The 23834-nt window shown below is 45.7% G+C and overlaps 3 protein-coding genes across 3 annotated transcripts in view; 1 reads left to right on the forward strand and 2 right to left on the reverse strand.

Moving 5' to 3' along the window:
- Window positions 1–7483, reverse strand: part of CCDC125 (coiled-coil domain containing 125) — an 11202-nt gene extending 3719 nt beyond the window's left edge. Inside the window, exons 1-8 of the mRNA XM_027709089.1 lie at window positions 7417–7483; window positions 6809–7188; window positions 5646–5704; window positions 4970–5056; window positions 3982–4059; window positions 3224–3309; window positions 1199–1281; window positions 557–672 (exon numbers count right to left, since the gene is read on the reverse strand). Of these exons, the coding sequence (XP_027564890.1) occupies window positions 557–672; window positions 1199–1281; window positions 3224–3309; window positions 3982–4059; window positions 4970–5056; window positions 5646–5704; window positions 6809–7076 (777 nt within the window). The 5' untranslated portion in view covers window positions 7077–7188; window positions 7417–7483. The remainder of the gene's footprint in view (window positions 1–556; window positions 673–1198; window positions 1282–3223; window positions 3310–3981; window positions 4060–4969; window positions 5057–5645; window positions 5705–6808; window positions 7189–7416) is intronic.
- Window positions 7484–8175: 692 nt separating this feature from the next.
- Window positions 8176–10780, reverse strand: AK6 (adenylate kinase 6). Its single transcript, XM_027709092.1, has 5 exons — window positions 10694–10780; window positions 10044–10136; window positions 9331–9389; window positions 9089–9234; window positions 8176–8973 (listed from the first exon to the last, which is right to left on the reverse strand). Exons 1-5 carry the CDS (start codon window positions 10719–10721, stop codon window positions 8784–8786), a joined length of 516 nt encoding a protein of 171 aa, XP_027564893.1. The 5' UTR covers window positions 10722–10780; the 3' UTR covers window positions 8176–8783.
- A 34-nt stretch (window positions 10781–10814) lies between these two features.
- RAD17 (RAD17 checkpoint clamp loader component) lies at window positions 10815–23258 on the forward strand. Its single transcript, XM_027709088.1, has 16 exons — window positions 10815–11092; window positions 11716–11982; window positions 12650–12733; window positions 13330–13486; window positions 13957–14093; window positions 15165–15217; window positions 15311–15436; window positions 15524–15593; window positions 16161–16272; window positions 17363–17557; window positions 17950–18035; window positions 18327–18473; window positions 18928–19074; window positions 19808–19928; window positions 20778–20835; window positions 22091–23258. The coding sequence occupies exons 1-16, from the start codon at window positions 11060–11062 to the stop codon at window positions 22326–22328; spliced, it is 2031 nt and encodes a 676-aa protein (XP_027564889.1). The 5' UTR covers window positions 10815–11059; the 3' UTR covers window positions 22329–23258.
- The last annotated feature ends 576 nt before the right edge of the window (window positions 23259–23834 follow it).

The following is a 23834-nucleotide window of genomic DNA, read 5'->3' on the forward strand; positions in this document are numbered from 1 at the left end:
AAACACCCCACAAACAGCCCACCAAAAACACCCCACAAACAGCCCACCAAAAACACCCCACAAACAGCCCACCAAAAGGAGCACTGAAACCACCACCCAAACGTCCCACTGCACCCCCAGAAACAGGGCACAGGGAGGGTGAGAGTCAGGGTGAGAGCAAAGGGGCAGGAGATCTGGGGGACGGCTTCTGGCTCACGGTGTTTTCCAGGCAAACCCTGCCAGCCTGGGTGTGCTGCTCCCCCCAGCCTCACCAGAACACTTCTGTGCTAAGTGAAGCATCAGGAACTGGGTTTAAGTGTCAGGAGGAAGAAAAACAAGTGTCTTGGCTTGTGAAAAACTGCTTGATGCTCCTTCTGCCTCCTCTTTCTTTGCAAGGCAGGCCACAAAGTAGAAAACTCATGAACAGGCATGCAAATTAGCTAATTTAGTACTAATTAGCTGAAAATGGCTCCAAAGAAAGAGATACATAACAAGCAAGCAAATTTTCTCTATGTGTTTTGAATACAAACATGTCTCTGAACCAGCCAATTTGAAAAAACACATAAGCCATACTTACTTCAAGACCTGTAAAATCAGTAATGTCACTTTTACTCAACAACATGTTCTCCTGAACAACTTTCTGTTGTTTTACATCGAGCATTGCAAGGAATTCCAAGCACTGCTGATTCAGGACTACGAAACAAATCAAAGAGATTAGAAAAACCTTCTGCTCTGATTTCTTAATTTCTGAGTTTAACTGCACTCAAAGGCAGGCATTCTATGGTTCAAGCATCAGTTTGGGAACCTGATCAGACAATGTACAAAATCGTATTCCAGTTGTTTTTCCCTCTGTGTTTTCCCAGAAATAATGACCCACTTAGACACCATTTCATGTATTACTGGGCCTCAGGTCTAAGGGGCTCATCTCATTGTACACTCACAAGTCAGCCAGCTGCTCTGCTAGAACACTGGGGAAATAATTATATAAATCAGCTATTTTAAGGGTTTTTGGGAGGCAAAAACAAGGGAAAGGGACTGGAGCCCTCAGACCCAGCGGCTGCTGTTATTCCTTTCCAATTTAAAGAGGGATTCTGCATATCCACTGACATCAGCTGCCACTAAAAACACACTTCTCCCCACAAGAAGCTTCCTTCATAGCTAAATCATTAATTACTCCTGAGAAACAGTGCATCAAGAAGAAGAGCTGTTGGTGGCTTACTTGCATTTTCAGCTTTAAGTGTTTTAACTTCTTCTGTCCTCAGTTTCAACGCTTCCTTAAAAGCTGCATTTTCACAGTATATCCTGCAGAAGTTAGAAAAAAAGCTTTATTACCATGTAAGAAAAAAAGAAGTTTTAAAATGGGCACTCAAATAATTTAAAAGACCAGCCCCATGAAAACATCGTATCTGATATTTCTGCAAACTAAAATTAGGATTACTGGAAAGATGGAAGAAAAAAATAAAAAGTGAAAGGAGTTGAGTATTTGGTTTGAGGAGTTTTTATCTACGGAGAAGTGTACCAGCAGTTTTCTCACTTGTAGTATTTTTCACGTAAAAAATGGTAATATTTTCCTGTGAGAATGCCTGTACCAACAACCTGCAGTATGTTGTTAGAAGCAGATCTGGTAGCCAGGGGGCAAAAAGCACCCAGGGTAATACACCAGGTTACAGCAGTGTGTGTGTGTCCTGCTCAGCCTTCGCTGTGCAGGTGAGGGAGCAGGACCAGGAACCTCCAGGCTCACACACTGAGGTTTCTCAGGTGCCACAGGCTGTTCAAACAGGCTCACCCTGCCCATGGAACCACACCCTCACACAGCCACTTCAATCCAGGGGTGTTCAAGGGAATGTTAAAAAAAAAAAAAAATCATTCATGTGTAATGAATGCCAACAGCTCCTGAGTTTGAGAAGAGGTGGGTTCAGGAAACTCAGAGCAAGCAGGAATTATGGACCTCTGAAACCCTTGCTAGGAATCTCCAACCTCCTTGAAAGAGCAAACTGACACTGGACACGTGACAGCTCAGCTCTGCAAACTTCCTGCAGCTGAACCCTGTTTTCAAGGAAAGCTGTGCCTTCAGGGCTTGCCAGCTGAGCACACACAACGTGCAGTGATAATGCATCTTCCCTCTTGAACAGAGCAGTGGCATCTGCAGACCTAAATGTCAAAGCAGTACAATTTATTTGGTGCATCTCCTCAGCTGTCAGTAAATGCGTGGCTTTGTTCAAAACTAAATAGTCTGAATTATTTCACCTGAAAAAAAAAAAAAGGGAAATACACATTGTCGTCATCTTGCTGTCTCAGATATCAGAAAACCATTTTGGAAAGCAGGCTGAGCCCCTGGCTTTCAGCTTTCTCAAGTCACGTCTCTGTTTCACGACAGTCAGCACCAGTTTTGTTGTTCCAAACTGGGCAGCCACACTTCCAACCTCCTTAGGCAGGAAAGCCAAAGGCTTTTTCAAGGGGCATCCCTCCACAAGTGCAAGTCAACAGAAGAAAAGTCTGCAAACTTTTGGCATGTTCCTGGATTCTTAGTGGAAATATTTTAGATAAAAATATACACTGAATAATAATAACATCAGCAATAACGTTAAAAAAATACTGACAATAACAACTCTGATGGTGAGACTTCAGAGATTTAATTCCTACTTTTACATAAGCGAGTCTGCTGGTCACGTTTTTCAAGGTCTGTTATACATTATTACTTTAGTGCCTCTGGCACATTCTTGCCCAACCACACCTGCTGTCCACCCAGAGTGACTCTTAATTAAACACAGAACCAGTTGATCAGCCTCGCTCAAAATCCTTCTATTTTACCTGTACTTATGCTCAGATCTACAATCCAAGAAAATAAAGCAACGATTAACCAGGAAATGGTATTTCCACATGCAGGCACACCCCATTATTTTCTCTGCTCATTTACATTTAAGGTAAATAAGGATAACCTGCCTCAGCTGGCTGATGTAATGGGATGAAAATGAAAGCTGAGCCCAGCAAAGCCAGCCTACAGACACGCTAAATAATCAAGACAACAATTTTAGTCGTTTTTAACTGAAAAGCACAAACGTGACTAGCATGAAAATAAAATAAATCTTCTAAAATTTGGAAGAAAATTGGGAAAACACAAAACCCCCAGAAAACCCGATGAAACAAGTTTGGAACACAAAAAAAAAAAAGATGACACGCAGCATTCAATGAAATTAAAACTGAAAACAAAAAGACTCAAAGATACACGGTGGAAGTAAAATACCTGTCATATTTTTCTGTCCACGTGTCTTCTATGTTTTTAAATCTATCCTGATCGAATTCAATTTCCCACTGCAAAATATTTATTTCCTGTGGAAAGAAACAAACCTGCAGCAGCACATTACAGGCTTCCCAAAGAAAGGGAGAAGAGAGATCTCAGTGACCAGCAAGGATGACAATCTGTGATGCTGTTAATAACAAAACTGGTGCCAGACACTGAAGTGACTTATGGATCCCAGACTGTGTGACAGGACTGTGTTAATGCTTCCAGTGGGCTATAACAAAACCAAACCCACGCTGTCACATTCCCCTGTCACCCTCCTGATCAGGCCACACAGGAGGAGGAACCAAAGGACAAAACTCAGTTTAACACAGCAGCTCCAAGCCACCTTCCTCCTCCTCCTCCCCATCTTCCCTATGAAAACTTGGCACATGTGTCCTAGACCCCTTGGGAATTTTCAGCTTAATCCCTGAGGAACTGAGCAACTCACTGTGAATGACCAAAACCCACAACAAACGCCAGCTGAAAGTAAAGGAAGAACTCTGGTGATTTTTAGGTATTATTTGCACACTCTAAGGAATAAGAAGATCCAGATCAAAACAGTGGCACGTTAACGTTTCCCCATTCCACTAAAAAGGACTAAGAACACTTTCCTAAAAGCTCTGGAGTTAATGGCAGGTTTGCACTGATTTAAATGAACAGTCTGTTAATTCCTCATTAGTAGCCACGGGTTTCCATGTGTAAAGGATACACAGCCTTACCTTCTCTAAGGTCCTCTTTTCTTCCTCAGTTTTTTGAAGCATTGCTTTTGTATGACTGGTGGCTTTATCAAATACTGCCTAAAAAAAAGAAGAGAGAAAAAAACCCTACAATTCTGTCAAATACTGTCATTAAGTTCACTTAATTTGGCTTTAGACACATGTTCAGCCCAACACACACAGAAATCAACACTTTTTGCTAAACGGGAGTGTGCAGAATGACAAACGTTACAACCTGCTTGTAAGCCCCAGTGGGCTCTGATTTCCAGTCACTAAACTGCACAACAAACTCTTGTTTCAGTCCCACAACCTCTCCTGTTGAAAAATGCAGCACAATTTAAGATGGGATCACGTTGTTCCTCACAGCTTGTCCAGAAAATCCCATCTGTGAACACTTGGTCACAACACAGGTAAATTGTTGATCCAGGTGTAACTGGCTGCAAATGTCCGAGGGCAGAAACTGCCCAGCTATAAAGGGGTTATGCAAGGAGGAAGAAAAGCAGGAACTGATTTCACCAGAGCTCATTGTGACAGTGAACAACAGAACTATTGCAGGCTGTGAGCAAAGGAATTACCTGACATCTAACCCACACTGTCCTCTAGGACAACAGACAGAGGAGTAACTGAAAACACCTGTGACTTGCAGCAGGATTTCAAGCACTGGCAAAATCTATCACATAAGGGACTGGGAAAACGGCCTTATTTTCATGTTAAATAGATAAATCCTGAAGGATCCTCAGAGATAAAACCATGAGAACTGCTACAACAGCACAGTTTTCTTCCATAACCACATCAGATGTGTGGAGAAAAAGCAGCACATTGCAGCAGCCACGTCTGCAGCCACCTCCAGACACCTCCAGACCCAGTGCTTTGAGCTGCAGCACAGGGAAATCCTCGTGGTTTCTGAGGTTTGGGTGAGGAGCAGCAGGAAGGGTTTTCCGTTTTCCTCCCGTCACCACTCCCTACCCAACGGTTCCTGAACAACTCCTACCATGCTCTGCAGGATTCTCAGGGCTTCATCTTTTCCTTCGAGCTGCCTTTGACATGCTTCGAGCTCAACTTTCAAAATATCAACTTCCTGAAGCAGAACAGAACAGGGACACTGAGTACAGGCCAAGGTAATCCCGCTAAGACTCGGCTGCAGCAGCAAAGTGAATTTGCCCTCTTCTGTTTTACCTCCTTGACTTCTTTTCAGGGGATCCCGTGAGGTCAGAGAGCACAGAGCAGATAAACTGTGTATTGTCACAGCTGAGCTCAGCTGGCTGTGATGCCAACACACCAACACATTTAACCACAGGACCCCCAAAATGTAGGAGTTAAGCACCTCTCGACAAAAATGCAGGCTAAAAAGCCAAAGGTTGTTCACACTGCAGATTTTCGGGCCCCAAAGCTTAATAAAAAATAACACCTGCTAAAGAAGTATATTACTTACAATATTCTCTAGTCCTTTCAAAATACCTTCCCCACCCCTCAAAAAAAAACCCAAAAAAACCAACAAACCCCCAGAGTACAAACAGCACCTCACACTGTGATTTCCTGCTGTAAAATTTAATGAAGATCCCAGCTACCACTCTAATTTCAAGAACCTGGATCCAAGCCAAGATCCTCTTGCTACACTGAAAGGAAATGCAGATTTGGGGAGCAGCACCCTTGGCACCATTACCAACCTCCAGAGCTTCCTGAAGTCGTTGCTTCAGTTCTTCATTTGACATTTCAGTATTAGATTCTGTAGGATTAATAGGAGATACTGAATGATGAGATACTATAATATCTAAAGAAAAAAAATGAGAATTTGCTTTAACCTGAAAAAAAGTAAAATGCAGAGGTGAATTTTAATCTTTGTGGTTTGTTTTACTTTTTTTCTGGAGCTAATAAACAGATTTAAGAAATACATAAATACTAATTTCAAACACAGTGCTCACAGTTAAAGAAGTGAAATACGGAAAAAAGGTCAGTTGTAAAGACAGAAAATAAGGACAAATATTTTATACTTTCCTTTGGAAAAAAAATTGAAAAATCCCTCTTGATTTAAAAAATACTTTAATTTTTTTAGACTGTTTTAAGATTGTAACTTTTCAACAGCCACAGTCACCACAACAGTGGCTGGCACTATGTAGAAGTAAGGGCAGTCTTAAGACAGCTCAGTTTATTGTGGCATTTGGATAGTGGGGAATCGTTCTGAAGGAGAGAAATAAGCAAGTGATGCAGAAATACCTCAGTCAAAACACTAAAAATGTAAAGGAAAGCAGCTGAAGTGAAATGAACAGCACTGCCCACACCTGATGGTATTTACAGCAGCGTTTCCTTCACAAAGAAAAAGATGAATGCCAACACAGGTTCTGAAAAGAACTTTTTAGCCCAAAAGGAAGCCAATTCACAAAGTTCAGCTAAATAGCAAATGAGATTTTTGAATATTTAGCCACAAGCTCTAGATACTACACCTGAGAAGACTTAAAGTTACTTAAACAAAGCAGGACTTCAAGCAATTCCATTCAATTTTGTGTATGTATGTAGAGATACAGCCACCACAGGACGCTCTTTGCTAAATGCCACTTTAAAAAGCAAAAACAAACACTTTAAAACCGGGCATTTCACACTAAGAAGGGCCAGAGCCTCGATCACCGAAAAGCAACTGTGCCGTTAATGCCCCGGGAGGAAGGTGGAGGTTCCCAGCAGGCACAGGATGCACAGGCACTTACTGGAATCCTTCACGGACCTTGGCAAATGGTTCTAATTAAACCTGATGACAACACGTGAAGCGGCTGAACGGCTCAGTTTTTCTAACAGAGGTTTTTCCCCGGTGAATAATTAACTTCCCAGTGACTCTTACCGCAGCTGTTCTGTCGTGTGGAACTTGCAGCAGGTTTTCTGAGTGATCCCTCGTAAAAACTGTTTCGTTTTGGACCAGGAAGAGCTGCAGCATCACTTTCTCCCGCTCCCTTTGCTGACAAGAGGGAATTACAAGCCTTTCCAGATCCTTTCCTGGATCTAATTGAATAGGGATTTTGTAAGTTTTCCGCTTCATAAACACCTCCAGGTCTCCTCCCAAGGCCGTTTCCCAAGTCTCCACATGTCATGTCATCCTCCTCTCCCTCCATCTTCTCCTCCCGGTTTTGCGCCTGGTTTTTGTTTCTTTTTTTTTTCCTTTCCTGATCGAGGGCCGTTCACCACGGCCAGCGCCAACAGCGCCTCCCAAAGCGACTGTTTTATCTAGGAGGAAAGGAAAAGCGTTTATTTAAAGCAGCAGGACAGCGCTGCAGCCAGAAACACGGAGCCGTCGGGGCGCGGCCGCTCCCCCGGCGGGTCGGGGCTGCCAAAAACGCCGCTCCCGCCCCTCGGTGGGAGCTGGGCCGGGGCGGCACCGGGGGCAGCGCCTCGCTGAGACCCCCCCTGAACCCCTCCCGGCTCCGCAGCACCCCTGGATCCCCCCGCACCCACCTGCGCGCCCGCACAGCGCGATGCCGGTCCCGCCCCGGGGCGGGAGGGACGGAGCGGCACCGGGAGCGGCACCCGGAGCTCGGCGGAAGGTGGAGTTGATTATTCTCACCTTTCCATAGAGGTCCGTGTTTCCCCTGCAGCCCCGGGAGGTGTCGGGCAGCTCTCGGAAACGCGACCTGAGGTGACCCGACGTGGTGACTCCGGGCGCTCTCAAGAATTGGGGTTGTCCTCTCCACCCCACAGACCGCCCTCCCCCTGCTCCCTGCTGCCGTCCCAGATCAAAGCACCTCCACCTGTGTTCCCTCGGTGCTTTTCCTCGGTTGTGCCAGGAAACTCCAGATTTATCATCATTTTGGTTTATGATATCAGGTTGCTGATGCAGTATTCCTCTGAGTCCCACCCAAAAACCCTCTACCCAATCTGCAATAGTCTTAAATACCTAACAATAATACTCTTTACGACAGAGATCTTAAAGAAAGTGGTTTTACTATATCATGTGTATTGAGAGTTTATTAGCAAGCACCTCCTACAGCAGCTTTCCAAGCAGGGTTTTCAGTGAAGGAAGGTTTTTATCTGCCCTGCCCCGCTGGGACCCAGGCTGTACAAGCAATTAGAGCAGATGGCTGCCAGTGTTTTAACTGTAGCCACGTCCTGGGGCTCCCCAGGCTTTCCTGCCCAGGGATGTATTTCCTGGGTAAACCTGCAGTGATGTGTGTTCCACTACTAGGATGGGTGGTGGGGAGTACAGAGAGAAAAAGGGAAAAGAAAGCTTATTGCTCTTTATTGCTCAGCATCCCACACCAGTGCAGACACAGCCCATGTGTCCTCACCCATGAAGGAATTCCCAGAGTTCTGTGAATTTTAAAATAACTGTTACCATGTCACTTCCTCCCTTAACCTGAACCAACCCCTCATTCTGCATTAGCCTCACACCCAAGGACACAGTGGGGCACAGCAGTTTCCAGTCTCACAACTCAGCTTTAGATTAACCCCTTTTCAGGACACTGTTGCACCCTCCAGAAATCCAAAGTGCCACCAGTTATCAGCATTTTACAGTTTTTCTGGGGTGAGTTCACAGTTTGGTTTTAACTGTGAGGCCCAAAGAGTTCTCAATTATTGAACACAGCTCCTCTACTGAGAAATATGGTGTCGTTTCCATCCTTCCATTCCCTTGTGTGGGTCCTCCTGTGTGTCTCTCCCAGGGTGCTTCAGAGGCTGTTCCAAACACTCACAAACTTGGCTGTTCTAAACCTTCTACTCCCCAACCATGTCCAGTTACAGTAAAATTCATGTTAACTGATACAAAATGAATGTCATTTATTGAACCCTCCCAGGAAGAGATCCAGCAGTCACCGTTCCACCCAGAGTCAGTTGTTGTCCTTCATCCACTGCTCAATCCATTGCATAATCTGATCCAAGTTTCTCTCCAGGTCCTCTGGGGTGTTGCTGGGTAACTGGTGCACAATTTCCTTTTTGTATGACTCCATAGCTTCTTCGTAAAGAGTCTGAAAAATCTCACACTGGATGTTGTCTTGCAGCTTTTTCCCCGTGTAGCCCCTGGAAAACGAGAGCGCGGAGGGAGGAGAGCGTGAGACGTGCAGAAGCAGTGGAGAACCTGTGACTCACACCCTAAAACACCCCCCCTTTGCCCTGGCGTGCCCCCCTGGCACACCTGCTCTCCAGCCTGTCGTAGAGGAAGGAGTTGTCCGTGCGCAGCACGAACACGATGTGGAACCAGCGCTCGGGGAAGAAGTCGCAGCCGTGGTAATCCACCACCACCCCGCCCTCACTCATCCTGGCCTCCAGCTCGTCGATCACCTGCGGGGCAAAGGGGCACAGGCAGGTTCCCCTGGCACTGCAGAGGGCCCAGACACGGGCTGGACTCACCCTGTCCTGTCTGGGGGCTGGACTCACCCTGTCTTCGTCCAGGATGGGGCAGTCGTACTCCTGGTCAAAGCCCTCGTACAGCTCCCCTGCAGCACAAAGGGGTCAGGGCAGGTTGGGGGGGCAGAGACACCACAACTGTCTACAGGGGCACGTTCATTGCAGGAGGATGCAAACAAAAGGCAGAGCTCAGGGGAGGGAACACTCGGCTCACAAATCTGTGCAAGGGTAAGTTTGATATTTACTGCTGAACACCAAGGGTCCTGTGCAGAAACTCCTGTTAGAGAAAATTAACTGCCTTTTGATTTCATATACAGAATCCCAGAATGGTTTGGGTTGGGAGGGACCTCAAAGCTCATCTCATTGCTCCCCCCTGCCATGGGCAGGGACACCTTCAACTAGAACATTCTGCTCCAAGCCCCGTCCAACCTGGCCTTGGACACTTCCAGGGATCCAGGGGCAGCCACAGCTTCTCTGGGCAACCTGTGCCAGGGCCTCCCCACCCTCACAGGGAACACCCTCTGGGAGTGAGAAGCTATTTTTCTTTATCCTTCACTCCATCCCTTGTCCCACGTCCCTCTCCAGCATTTTTGGAGCCCCTTCAGGCCCTAGAAGGGGCTCTGAGGTGCTCCTAGAGCCTTCTCTTCTCCAGGCAGCACAACCCCAGCTCTCCCACCACAAGCAGAGAGTTGCACAGAGCAAAGAATCCCCCGTGCTCTGGTGACTCCTCTGTTTTCCAGCACCTTCCTTGGCCAGGTCCCCCACGTTGACGTAGCTCAGCCCTGCTCTGGATGCCAGTTCCTTTCCCAGCGTGGTTTTCCCAACGCCCGGAGTGCCTGGAGACCAAAACCACAGGACAGGGTGAGAGAGGAGGTGGAGGTCCCACCAAACACCCTCCCAGCAGGGGAACTGGGGCCTTTGACCAGTGGACGTCGGGGGATTCGCGTGAGGGAAAAGGGCACAGAGCTGCACCCCACAGAGAACCAGGGAGGGCAACGGGAAACCAGGGAGAGAATCCCCACTGTGAGTGAGAGAACCCTCAGGGGGAGCAGGAACACCCCCCACGGGGGGGGGGGGGGGACAAAGGAAAGCCTGGGATGGGAAGGGATGGGATGGGATGGGATGGGAGCGTCCCGAGTTCTCGGGCAGGTGTGACACCCCAAATCCTCCCAGGCCAGGACCCCGCACCCCAAATTACCCCGGGTTGGGACCCCAGACCCCAAATCACCCCGACTGCAACCCCACACCCCAAATTACCCCGAGCTGGGACCCCAGACCCCAAACCACCCCGGGATGGGACCGCCGCCCCCAGTGACCCCAGGCTGTGATGGGGCTGCGGTCTCACGCCCCAGATCAGCCCAGGCTGGGGCCGGGCCGAGCCCCCCGTGCCCACCGGTGATCAGCACGTTCGGCCGCCTCATGGCGCCGCCGTCGCCCTGGAGACACGTGCGCGGGGGCCTCCGCCGCCGCCGGCGCGCGCCGATGGCGTCACCGCGCGGGCCGGCGCGACGCGGGCAGCCCGGCGACGGCCGGAGGGAAAGGACCCCGCGGGGCCAGGGGGTGAGGGCACCGGCACCGGGACCGGGGGGACGGGACGGAGGCACCGGAGGACACCGAGAGACCCCCCGGGGCACCGAGAAAACACCCGGGGCACCGAGAGATCCCCAGACTCCGAGGGCACCGAGACCCCGCGAGTGCCGCCGCCCGGCAGGGGGGTGGGGGGGATCCCCCGGCGCCCCCCGGTACCCCCCGGCCCAGGATGTCCGGCAGCGCCCCGGGAAGGCCGGCGGAGGTGGGTCCGGGTCGGGGCTCCGCGTTGGCGCTTCTCCCTTGCCGGGGGTTATTTTGTGCCGAGAGTAACGTTCGGTGCCTGTGTGTGTGTGGAAGGGACGGGGCGTCGCGGGTAAATATGCAAATTCCGCCCAAAACGGCTTTTGTGCGAATAACGGCCTCTTGGAGCCCCAGCAGACGTTGTTTCCCGGGTGCTGACCTTAATGTAAACACAGTCTGAGTAAGCTGATGGTGCTTCTTCATTCTTATCCCTGATTTAATTTTACTTCTTTAGTTTGGATGCGTGTTTGTGGAGTTTTCTGCTTGTTCTGACTTGGCAATTTGCTGCAAAATACTCTTGGCACAACATGTGAGGGGAGGCTTTATTTTAATACTGGAGAATCTCAGAATCCCAGAATGGTTTGGGTTTGAAGGGCCTTAAGGCCCATCCAGTCCCACCCCCTACCATGGGTAGGGACACCTTCCCCTGTCCCAGGTTGCTCCAAGCCCTGTCCAAGCTGGCCTTGGACACTTCCAGGGATGGACAAGTGTACACTGGATAAAAAGGTACCATTTTCTAGGGACAGCTGTGGCCAGGCAAGGGGAGGAGGTGCTGCTTCAGTGGCACAGTGTTTGTGTTTCCAGGTGGCAGACTGGCTGGGGCAGCCCTTCGATGACTTCTTGGGGAGCACCAGTGTGGCTGTGAAGGCCCTGGGAGGCGGCTCTGGGAGAGGCCGGAGGCAGCAGCAGAAGGACCCGAGTTCTGTGCCAGAAAACAGCAAAGCCAGGGCTCCTCCCAGGAAAAGGGCAAAGCCCTCTGTGGTGGATCTGCCCTGCAGCAAGCCTAGGCAGAGCTGGAGCCCGTCCCAGGATGAGCTGCCGTGGGTGGAGAGGTACAAACCTGAGACTCAGGTGGGACTTACTCTGAGTGCTAACGTAGTAGTAACATTATGGTGACATGCTGTGCTTCTGTCCATAATTTGTGTTGGTCAGGCTGCCAGAATATCCCATTTTGCTGCAGCAAAAAGGTGCTGGTCTGGTTTGTTCACTGCCAGGAGCTCTTTATCTGTAGGAGACACACTTCCCTCAGGCCTCCTGAGGAGGCAAAGCTGCTGATGAGATGTTGTTTCCTGTCAGTCCACATCTAAACTTCTGAACCTGTTGCTGAATTCCAGCCACATCCATCTGCTCCGAGCACTGGGAAAACCCAGCTGTCTGGGATTTGCAAAGGTTACAAAAACCTGTGCAATATTGGAGTAAAAGGAGCAAAAGGTGCCGGCTCCAGCAGTAGCTGTGGAGCATAATGACACCAACAGGCAAGATTGCAGTGTTGTTACTTTGAGAATAATTAACAGCTCCTTATTTCCCAACTGCAAACAATGGCAAACAGGTTGTTGGAGGAAACAGGTTGAGATGATCATCCTTAACTATGGCACTTGCCTCTGCAAAGCATAAATGTAACTGGAACACACACCAGCATGTCTTAATATTTCAGTCAGCATGTATTTTATCCTTGAATCTCATCTTTAGAAACCAGGAGGTGAACATGTGAATTTCACGTGTTTTAACCTTGTTTCAGAATGACCTTGCTGTGCAAAAGAAGAAAATTGAAGAAGTTGAGGCCTGGTTAAAAATGCACATACTTCAGAGGCAACCAAAGCAGGTAAACATGCTAAAATGAACAGCCAGAGGTATCAAACCACACAAATGAGCTGGATGCAGTTCTAAGTTCAGAGAAAAACCTCAACTGAGAGGTGGTGGTTGTGTATCATTGTAAGAAATCTGTTAAGGACATAGGTTAGAGCTTGTACTTTTGTTTTGGGCCTGTGCTGGTGAGAGGTGGATTCTGATTTTGGTCAGAAATATTGTTTTTTGGCCTCCAGTCATAAATCACAACTCTTCAGTGTGCTTGAAACCTCAGGTTAATTTTTAGGTCTCTTGGGAAGTGTCCAGTTGCACAGGGTTGGTGTACCAGGATGTTTTTAGTTTGGATGGGTAGGAGCTGTTCTTGTACACTGGCATAAATTGCCAGTGTTGCCCACCTAACCAGGGGCTTTCAGAACAGAACAGGGCTCTCAGAGTCCTCTGTCTGAACACTCAGCAAGTAAATCAACAACACAAAATATGTGACTTGGGTTTCTTTGGGAAAGAGGATCATTGCCAGAGAAAATACAGGGGAAATTCAACCAATATTCATCTCCAGCCAACTGTCATTATTTATCAGTCACACTTGGGGTTATTTCTGTCCCTCTGTGTCAGGGTGGCTCTGTTTTGCTGCTGACTGGTCCCCCTGGCTGTGGAAAAACTGCAACTCTGCAAATTCTGGCCAAAGATCTTGGCCTTCAGGTGCAAGAATGGACCAATCCCATATCTTTAGACTTTACAAAGGAAGAGTTAAGAAACATGCTTGACCATGGTAAGTATTTTGGGTTTTTTCTCTTATTTTTCCTGTTCCAGTTACTTTTATGGTTTTCATATGCTGTGTTTTTGCTTCTTTTGTGTCTGTCACATATGAAATCAGATCCACATCTGTGCAAATCCATTCCCTAAAATAAAAATAAAAACTTTTCTGTTGCTTTTATCTGGAAAGGGATTTAGGTTTTTTACAGTGTTAACTCCAAAATAACTGACAATTCAAATCAGTACAGAGAGCTCTGTAATAGCATGGATATTACTTGAACCAATTAAATAAAACCAGGTAAATGTCTTTATTGGGGCCCTCACTTGAATTATACCTTTTTTAAAAATTCTCTTGTATTTGTTTGCCAAAGGGCTTCTTCAGTGGTGCTGTCAGAAAACAGCATGGGTGGGTATTAGTTCTTGTGGGTGTTTTATTCTACTTGGTATAATATGGAATACATATTTTTAATTAGTTTTCTCTTTCAGACTCCAGTTTTCCTATGTTTCCGAGCCAGGCCCAAGCAACTCTCTTTCAAGATTTTCTATTAAGAGCAAATAAGTATAACAAACTTCAGATGCTTGGGGAGTCCTCAGAAAGTGATAAAAAGCTTATTCTTGTTGAAGTAAGTGAAAACTTGTGAAATCTTGGGTTGAAAACAGTACCTGATGTTGTAATACTGACATGCTCACGACCCTCAGCTGGTGGACTGGTGTTTCCCAAAGTTCATCAGCTTTACTGCAGATGAGGTCTTTGTTGCTCTTTGAGCCTCTGCAGCAGTTGAGAACCACGTTCTACTTGTAGATGAACCAAAAGTCAGGAGTTGGAGTCTGATTTGAGTACAGCAATAAGTAACAGAGTGCCACAAAGGAGATCAACACAACATTGAAAGTCGTTCCCATGTTTGATTGTTTGTCTAGAACTATCCATGTGTGTAAAAAGGAAGAGTGGGAAAAAATCCCATTGTTCCTGTCCCTTAAGGATGCAGGAGAGTGCAGGAGACAGATGAGGATGAACACAATCAGAAACATTTGCAATTTAGCACTCAGTCCCTGGTCTTCACGGGATGTTATTTAGGACAGAGGTGTGGACTAAGGAGTTTTGGGCAGGTACAGGACAAGACTTTATTTGTACTTGCTCAGGAATGTGTTTCAATAACAATTTCTTTCTGACCCTTTCTTCCTTTTTATGGAAGGAATTTCAGAAATTGATAGTCAGGTTGTCTGTAAACTTCCAAGACAAAAACGGCAAAAATTCTAGTTGGGTACTGTAGATTTTGGGAGTTTTGTGTGACTTGTCATCATAATGTCACCTTCTCGTGTAGGTCCTGTCACACCTCACATGGTATGTTGTGCCCTCTTCCCCAGCAGAGCTGCCTGGAGTGTTTCTCCTCTGGGTAAATCTCTGGCAGGCAATGTGATCACCCAGGGCTGTTTCTTAGGAAGCAGAGACAGAAAGAAAGCATTTATTTTTAGATAGTTGTTTTCTGTCATGAAAGACATACTGTGCTTTGAGTTTGGGTTCTTTCCCCTCTCTCTGGCTCTTTTCAGCGTTGGCTGCATTCAAATTTGGTTGTAGGGAAGCTAGCCAGGAATCACAAATGTGCAGCAATGTGATGTGCCATGACAGTGTTGGTGTCTGTGGGAGGGAATATTCACCTCTGAATGAAGTGTCAGCAGCTCTTTCTTTTGGGCAGGACATTCCCAACCTGTTCTACCGGGACCCCAGCAGCCTGCATGGCATTCTCAGGTTGGCACAAAATAAGTTTTTAATTATTATCTTTGGCCACTCGCAGCAAACTGGGGTTTGGTCCTCACAGCACTTGCTTGTTTTCCAATTCAGGAGATTTGTTCGTACCAGTAGGTGCCCCCTGATATTTATAATCTCTGACAACTTCAGTGGAGACAACAACCAGAGGTTACTGTTCCCAGCAGAAATTCTAGAGGAGCTTTGTGTATCCACTATTAGGTAAGATCTTTTCTCTCATTAAAACGTGGTTAAAATAAGTGAGAAGTCAGAAACTAATTGATTTTTTTTTAAAATGACATTCAACAGTTTCAAGCCTGTTGCACCAACAAATATGATGAAGGTTCTCAGTCGAATATCTGCAGCAGAAGCTGGGATGGTAAGTTGTCAGAGCTGCTGGATTCTGTGCAGTGCTAGGACCAGAAGATTTCACATTTTTATATCTGAAATATGTTCTTTTTGTTACTGTATTTGTTTGATATTTTATAGAGCCCCACACCCCCAAAAAACCCCTCACCATTCACCCCAACAGAAAACAAGGAACAGGCCTGTTTTTCAGATTAGTTTCACTTGATCCTTGGTCTGAGTCTACAAAGTTAATTATGAAAATTTATAACAGTACCTATATATATGAAACAAATAACAGGAATAGAATTTGTTCCATTGGTTTGTTGTATCCAGCAAGGCTAGAAGAGGTCTTGAACTTAAACCCTGTATTATTGCTGAACTCTTTGATTACAATTAAGTACCTTATTGAATGACACCTGCAAAGAGTTGTGTGCCTTTTTCTCTTTAACATGGCTGTGTAAAAATGGATTAAATGTTTTAAAGTGAGCCCATGGTTTGAGCACACGGTGGATGCTCATGTGTCTGTGGTGATCTGCAGCCTATTCACATACACCTTTTCCTGCCTTTTTGTTGTTTTTAATGTTGCTTTTCCTTGTAGAACAGAGAGAAAAACCATGCCCTTGATAGAGCTGCTCTGGAGTTGCTTTGCAGAGGTTGTTCAGGTGACATAAGAAGTGCAATAAACAGCCTCCAGTTTTCCTCAAGGAAAGGTAAAAGGGTTTGTTTTTGTTAAGTTAGCGATGTTTTGACCGTTTCTGCTGAGAATGTGTTCTGTTTGGTGTTGCAGCAGGGCTGGGTGAGCTGTGCACAACATTTCTGACACACTTTTCTGGAGCAGGAACAGACCCAGGGTGTGTGAGGGAGGGAGTGAGTGAGTGGGGCTCAGTGGCTGGCTGGGGCTAAACCGTGGCAGCAATGCATGTGCTGACCTAATTTAGTGAAAGACCCTCTTTTCTTGGTGTTTTTGCTATTTGTGTTTGCTGTCACAAAGACTCAACCTTAATTTGAGAGCAATATTTTCATTGACTCCTTCTTACGTTTCTTATCCTGCTTGTTTTGTAAGCATTTCATGAGTCAGTAGTTGTTAAGAAATTGATGTGTGGGTAAAAAGGATCCATGGTAATTGTGGGAGAAAAGAAAAACAAATACTTGAAAGATAATTTCTCTCAGCTCACCTAGGAGCATTCACTAGCCACTAAATCAAATTGGGGGTGAAAATTTCCAAGTTTATTAAATTACAGTAGAATGAGGGGTTTATTTCTAGAAGCTCAAAACATTGTGTAGGTTGTAAAACATTAGTAGGCTGTTGGAAGGATCACCTAAATGAAAGGTGTGCTTTGCCACCTGTGTTTCAGTGAGGATATTGTACAGACAATGCAAACATAAGACAAATTAATAAGTGAAGAGGATGTAACTGAAACATAATTTACATATATTTGTATTTATGCTTTATAAAGGTGAAATTCCAAACAAAGGCAAGTGGGGGACACCAGAACTAGATGGAATAAGCCTGAATGCTTTTTTAAAAGACAGTTGTTTGTTATTCAGAAAAAGTAGTTGGTACCTCAGCTGTGGCTTAAGGGACAGAAGTGGAATGAAGCCAGTGAATGGTGCTAATTTAGGTGACTGGATTGTCTTCCTAATAAAGGAGTTTTCCCTTATGCCTGTATTTATGTAACCTTTTCTGTTCTTTTTATTGCTATTATTGGTTTATATAAAGCATTAGCAGTACCAGTGTAATAGAAAACTTCTGTGGATTCATGTACTTTCTCTTGATTTTATTTTTGCTTTAATTGATAGACTGCTCTTTGGAGAAGGAGTTTTGGTCGAGGAAGAAAAGGAGCTCCACAATAAAATGTGAGGAAGCCGCAGTGTCTAAAGAAAGGAAGAAAAGTAAATGTGATACCACAGAAGACCAGGAGATACAAGCCATTGGTGGCAAAGATGCATCCATCTTTCTTTTCCATGCTCTGGGGAAAATAATTTATTGCAAAAGTACGAAAACTTTGACTTATTCTCCCTTTGAGTGGGCAAAGCCTGTCAGCAGCTAATAGCTGGATTTGCTAAAGAAAATTAGGGTGACCTCTGATGGGGATGTTTGGTCAATAACAATGGTATGAAATCAGGTACTAATTGCTAGTAATTCACAATATTAGCTCCAAAATCAATGGAATGGAAGTAGTGGGGTGAGGGAAAACTAATACGTGGAGCTTAATGTAACCAGCTGTGTGTTGATGACTCTGACATTGACTGTATAGTTAGGGATTTGTGCCTGTTTCAGGGTCTTTTGGGAGCTGGAAATGTTGTAATTTAGGTTGCTGTAGAGCTGTCAGTTGCTAACAATGTTTCTCATGCTGAAAGACTAAAGACTGTGCAATCCCTTGTAGGAGAAGCAGTGTCAGAGGCAGAATTCCCTCAGCTTCCTGCCCACCTGTCAGAATTCCATCGGGACACGTTGCTCATCCAGCCTGAGGTACTCCTGCAGTTACTCCATGAGTTCAGTTGGGCTGGAAACACACCAGAGCAAATTCTCAATCACGTGGTTTAATCAAAATGTGTGTCTGTTCAGTCCCAGTTACACAATAATTGATCTGGGAGGGAGCACTGTCCCCCTTCCCTGGGGCAAACCAGCTCCCTTTGTGTCCCAACACCACTGCTGAGACCTTGTGTTCCAGCTCCCTGAACATCTGCATGGATCATACCTTTAACTAGGGTGCTTTTCCTTGCCTACCTGTAAAACCTGAACTTTTCTTCTTTCTAACAGGATATTGTGGAAAAATCACATATGTCAGGAGCCATGTTTAATTTATACCTCCACCAGAACTATGTGGACTTTTTCTCTGATATAGACGACGTGGTGAGAGCCAGTGAATATCTGAGTGCTGCTGATGTCCTTTGCAGTAACTGGAGTGTGAGTGTCATCTTTCTATAGGCACACACTTGTTTTTGAACACTTTGACATTGAGCTTTGTGACATCTCACTGCATTTACGAATGTTTGCTGCAGGCTTAGTGTGGGTGACAGTGAGTTGTTAATGAATGCTGAAATACATCAGCTGCAGAAGAGATGCAGGTCGTTTCTTCATCCATCTTCTGTCAGCATTTTATTACAGTGGGTTGTAGTGTTTGTAGAATGTTCTACAAAGTATTTTTAAGTAGAACTACTCATGCTAAAAATGTGTGGGCGTCCATAAGCCTCTCCCCTGAAGGAATTGAACCAGCTCTTTTGCTCAGCTGCTTTGAATAAAAGTTCCACAGTACTCTAAACTTTAAAATTCTGGGCAGGTTGTGCCACTGCAGTTCCTGAGGGTGTTTCAGTTCAAATGAGGCACCTCGAGGTCACACAGTGCCCAATTTCTCCCTTAGACACGTCTTGTGATGGAAAACTACAGTGCCTCCGTGGCCACCCGAGGGGTGATCCATTCCAACACATCCAGGGCCTTTGCCCACCAGCAGGGAGGGATGGGATTCCGACCCTTGCATAAACCCCAGTGGTTTTTTATCAATAAAAAGGTAAATGCTTGATTTTTATTATTTCTCTTTGTTTTACCTAAGGTGTGACTATTGAGTAGTACAGATGAGATTTGCTCACAGTGCTAAACTTGTCAAATATCCTATTTTGATATCATCTGCTTCTAAAAAGCACTTGCTTGAAGAGCAATTTGTATCACTCCTTTAATGTAAAAATAAATTGGAGGCCTCTGACAAAGCCTGGTTGCTGTGTCCAAGCTGACATGCTGCTGGGAGAGTCTCAGTCCTGCATTAGTGGGGACACAATCAGCATTCAAATACTAAAAAGTATTCCTAGGGCTGAGTGTGAGCTTTTTGCACATTGAACTGTTATGTAGGTTTCACAATTTACAGTTTATGTGTTGTTCAGCTTGTTCAGGATATACCAAAGGTCTGGGCAATTTTTTACATTTGAACTCGTGGTTCTCTTGCTTTATGTGTCAAAAAGTATTGGCCTGGATGGGCAGGGAATTCTGTAATCAAAGGATAGCTATTTCCTGGAGATGTTAATACCCAGCAAAAGGCAAACCCAAAGGATTTTACCATTTTTATGATTGGTCTATGTTAACTCCAACTGCTTATATTTTCTTCTAGTCTCATTTCTCAGTAGCTTGTGTGTAGTCACCTAGCAGGCAGGAGGAAAGTCTATGTATTTTGGTACAGAATATCTACAGTAATCATGTTCCACCAGGTGTTTTTACCTGTGTTTCTTCTCTCCCCTCCCCAACTTTTACAGTATCAGGAAAATTGCCTTGCTGCCAAATCTCTGTTCTCAAGCTTCTGTTTACCCCCCGAGTGCCTTCAGACAGAGCTGCTGCCTTACCTTGCTATGTTAGCAAACCCAATGAGGAACCAAGGTAAGATGGGTGTAACTTGATCTTTTTTGGCAGTTGAAGCATACTGAAGAATTTTGTAAGCCAAAATGTCAATACTGTCTGTGCTTTTGCCTCAGTAAAAAATAATTCTTATGGTAAATGTATAGAGGTGATACCCAAAGGTGCTTCTAGTAACAGCCAAAATTAAAGCTGTTCTGGTAGGATTATCAAACTTTACTAATTAAGTTGGTTTCTAGACTTAGGGCTTATTTTAAATCTGCTGGAGGAATTGAGAAGATGATGACTTGGAAACCAGTGTGCAAAATTAACTGGATTTTCGTTGCTTACTGATACCTTTCCAATAACATCAACAGACTTAAAAGGCTTTAAGAAGCCTTTCCCAGATAAACAAAATTCAAGTCTATAGTGCATAAAAAATGTAAAATCTGAGGTAATCCAATAGCAGACCGTTCATGCAGAAAAATTTACTTATAATTCACATAATTCAAACATTACAGTTTAGTCAGCTAGGTCACTTGTGCTGTGTTAATTGCTTCTAATAAAAAGGTTCATGTCTTAACTAAGGCCTTGCCATCAGGATGAGTTAATTTTGTAGGCTGTGGAATAATAACTCTACGTCATAAATAGAAATGGATGGATGTCAGGGGGTTTTTAGGGTCTCTTGTGTGGGCAGTCTGTCAGTATTGTGGTAAACTGCAGCAGTTTGGGAAAAAAGTTACATATGTGCATGTACAGTGTTTTGGTATCTAAAATGTTTCAAATGTATGCAGGAATACTTGACTAACACATGAATTGTTTATTTTCCATTATGTTTAATTGTATGTTAATTATGATCTGCCCACTATGACACTGGTGGTTCTTTGTTCTTAGCTCAGATCGCTTTTATCCAGGACGTGGGGAGGCTGCCACTGAAAAGGCGTTTTGGGAGGTAAGACTGAATCCTGTCTATACTTTAACTTCATTACTTTACTGTATTAAGGGGAAGGACCCTTTCATAGAGAACCCTTCCACAGTAAATCATCTGTGATTTACTGAAGTCCTGCTTTTAATCCTTGTTTAACTTTCTTTTCTGTTGTATCAAGTATTAGACCTGTCCTAGACACTGTTTCTCCAGTGCATGATCTGAACAAAATACTTCCTTTACTATCAAAAACATTGATGTGAGAATAAAAGTGAATTGATGCAAAGAGTTCAGTGCATCTTGCCTGTTGTTTGTCATGACACAGAACAATAATCTGGAAGTTTGGCAGAACATTCTGTGTTCACCTTTGTGTTGGAGGTGCAAGGAAGAAGGTACAACAGGGAATTGTTCCACCTTCCTTTGAAGCAGTTGTATCCCTGTAGAAATACAAAATATTTTAATGAGTTTATTTAATGTGCCCTCCTTACAGATTGTGAAGGGCTCATGAGGTGATGTGGCACAAGATGTTGTGTTGAGGCTCTCGTGAGCCCTCTGAATCACAGACATCATTTACTGTGGTAGAGCCTCAGTTAGGTTTGTGTGGCTTTGACATCTCTGAAATTTAAGAGCTTTAATTGGTCTGTTTCTGGTAAAGAATCCAGATCACAGCTGGAGTGAGACAAACTCTGTCATCTCCTACCAGGACAGAGTTTGTTCAGGCACCTGACAGAGCATCTCCTGCTTGTCACTGGTGCTGCTGCTGAGTTTAACTGTGAGTTTCCAAGCTGTATGTCCAGGAACCTCCCTCTTCCTTGACAATTGTATTAAAATTAAGGAAGGAGAGTGTCCCTAAGCAATGTATTTCTTTGTAATCCCCCTCATCTGAGTGACAATGTAACTTCTCAGATTAATTGTAACTTCCTTATGCCATTAAGTGTCATTGCACCATACCTTTGGATACTGATGACTGTGTCTGCATTAATAAGTTGGGTGTGTGTCACTGACAGTCTGATCTGAGGGATAACTTCCCTTGTCACCCTTTCCCATTTGCTCAGTCTGCTGGAAAGGGAGTATAGACAAATACAGGTGTTTGCTTCCTTCATGAATCCTAATTGAACATAATTTAAATTGCATTACTAAACAGCCCTTGAAGTGACTCAGTGCAGCAGTTTCAGTGGGAGTGAGGTTGTATCTGAGGACAGACAGTCCTTCCCGTGTGAGCTCCCGTGGGACAGCAGCTGTCAGTGCGTGGTCACACAGAGCTGCACTGATGATTTCACAGGTTAAAGCTGGAAGCTCTCAGTGACAAGGACCCCGGGAGCCCGGAGCTGTTCCGTGGGGAGGGCGATGGTGCCGATGCGGAGCCGGGAGAGAGCGATCCCAGTGATCCCGAGGGACTCCTGCTGCCCTCCAGCCAGTGCAGCGGCAGTGACCTGCCTGGCAGCCAGCCCCAGCCCGTGGCAGCCCGGGCCATCATGGAGGAGGAGGAGCTGACAATAGAGGAATTCGACAGTGACTGAGCTCCAAGCACCACCCACTGCCTTCGAAGGCCTTGGCTGAAGAGAGCAAGAGAGTGTGGTCTGCCCCAAAGTGCTGCCTGAGCCACAGAGCGGGGTAGGAGCCAGGTCTGAGCTGTCTCAGCATCGAGACAGCTCTCTTCAGCTTCCTCCTCACCGTGCAGGATCAGCCCTGAGCTGAACACTAAATCACACACAATTTCCTGCCTCTCCTGAGCCACAAAATCGTCTATAAAAAGAGAGTAAGAAATGACTGAAATCAGTCTGAAAGACTGTAGATCAGCAGTGTCAGTCTTAAGTTATTCTTATTTTTCGCACATTTTAATTTACCTTGCAATTGTACACTGTGTTTCCTGAGCACACATGCCATAAGTTGTCAGCATTTGAAGGTTTTGTTCAAATTCATGCCTTCAAAAGAACCTGCTGTTTGGAAGTTTGTACCTTCATGAAATAGGAGGCTGAAATGTACACAGAAAAAGTTTGATGTCCCATACTGATAATGTAAAGGAAAATCCTGCTGTATTAATACTGTTTAGTACTCTGACTCAGATTTTTATGTCTTTATAAGTAAGTTTATATGTTGTACCATAGCTTATTTTGGATTCCTTGTTGAAAGATATTTTCATAACTTATGGAGGGGAAAATGCAACAATCAAGCTGAATTTGTTCTCTATAGGAAGTTTAAAGTGTGTGAAGTGCAGTTTTTCTCCTTAAGCTGCACTTGATTTTGTGTTTGGTAAGTGATGCGTGGTACAGTGCTGGGGATAGTGATACCACAGGAGAGAGGAAAAAACTGTAACCAAATGCCTTTGTGTGGTTCACGTTTGCATTTCTGTACAGCTCACAGCCAGAGTTTTGTAAGAGAAGACACGTGTTTATCCACCCAGACCTTGGGTCAATGCTATTAAAGAGCCTGGATTTGTCATCTGCTAAGGGACAGTGTAGTCCTTCCACCTGCAGCTGTTGTTTAATTTCGAAGAGAGAAATTGTTTTCTCCCGATTCCCCGTGCCTGGGGTGGGAGGGGGGATGTCAGGGGGGATGTCGCGTTGTGACATCACCCGCTGGCACAAGGTGACATCCCAAGCGGCCCGTTGTGACCCCAATGGGGGGTGTTGTGATGTCACCCCCTCCCCGGCTGTGTTCGGGCCCCGCAGAGCCCGGGACGCTGTGGCTCCAGCCCGGACTCCTGAGTGAGACTGCGAGGTCTGGAGGGTCGAGCGAGGCTCCTCCCGGGGCTGGTGGTGCCTCGGGGGCTCCGCCGGCAGCTCAGCGACCCCTCCGGGGCCATTCCCTGTGTTTGCTCAGCCCTGCCTGGTGCGGGCAGCCGGGACAGCAGGGAAGGTGAGGCTGTGGGGTGTCTGTGCATGGGGTGTGCGCTGGGCTCGGGGAGTGCGGAGGGTGTCCTGGAGGGTATCCTGGAGGGTGTCCTGGAGGGTGTCCTGGAGGGTGTCCTGGAGGGTGTCCTGGAGGGTATCCTGGAGGGTGTCCTGGAGGGTGTCCTGGAGGGT

Source organism: Neopelma chrysocephalum, unplaced genomic scaffold (assembly GCF_003984885.1).
Source record: "Neopelma chrysocephalum unplaced genomic scaffold, ASM398488v2 Primary Assembly neopelma1_96687, whole genome shotgun sequence".
Classification (NCBI taxonomy): Eukaryota; Metazoa; Chordata; class Aves; order Passeriformes; family Pipridae; genus Neopelma; species Neopelma chrysocephalum.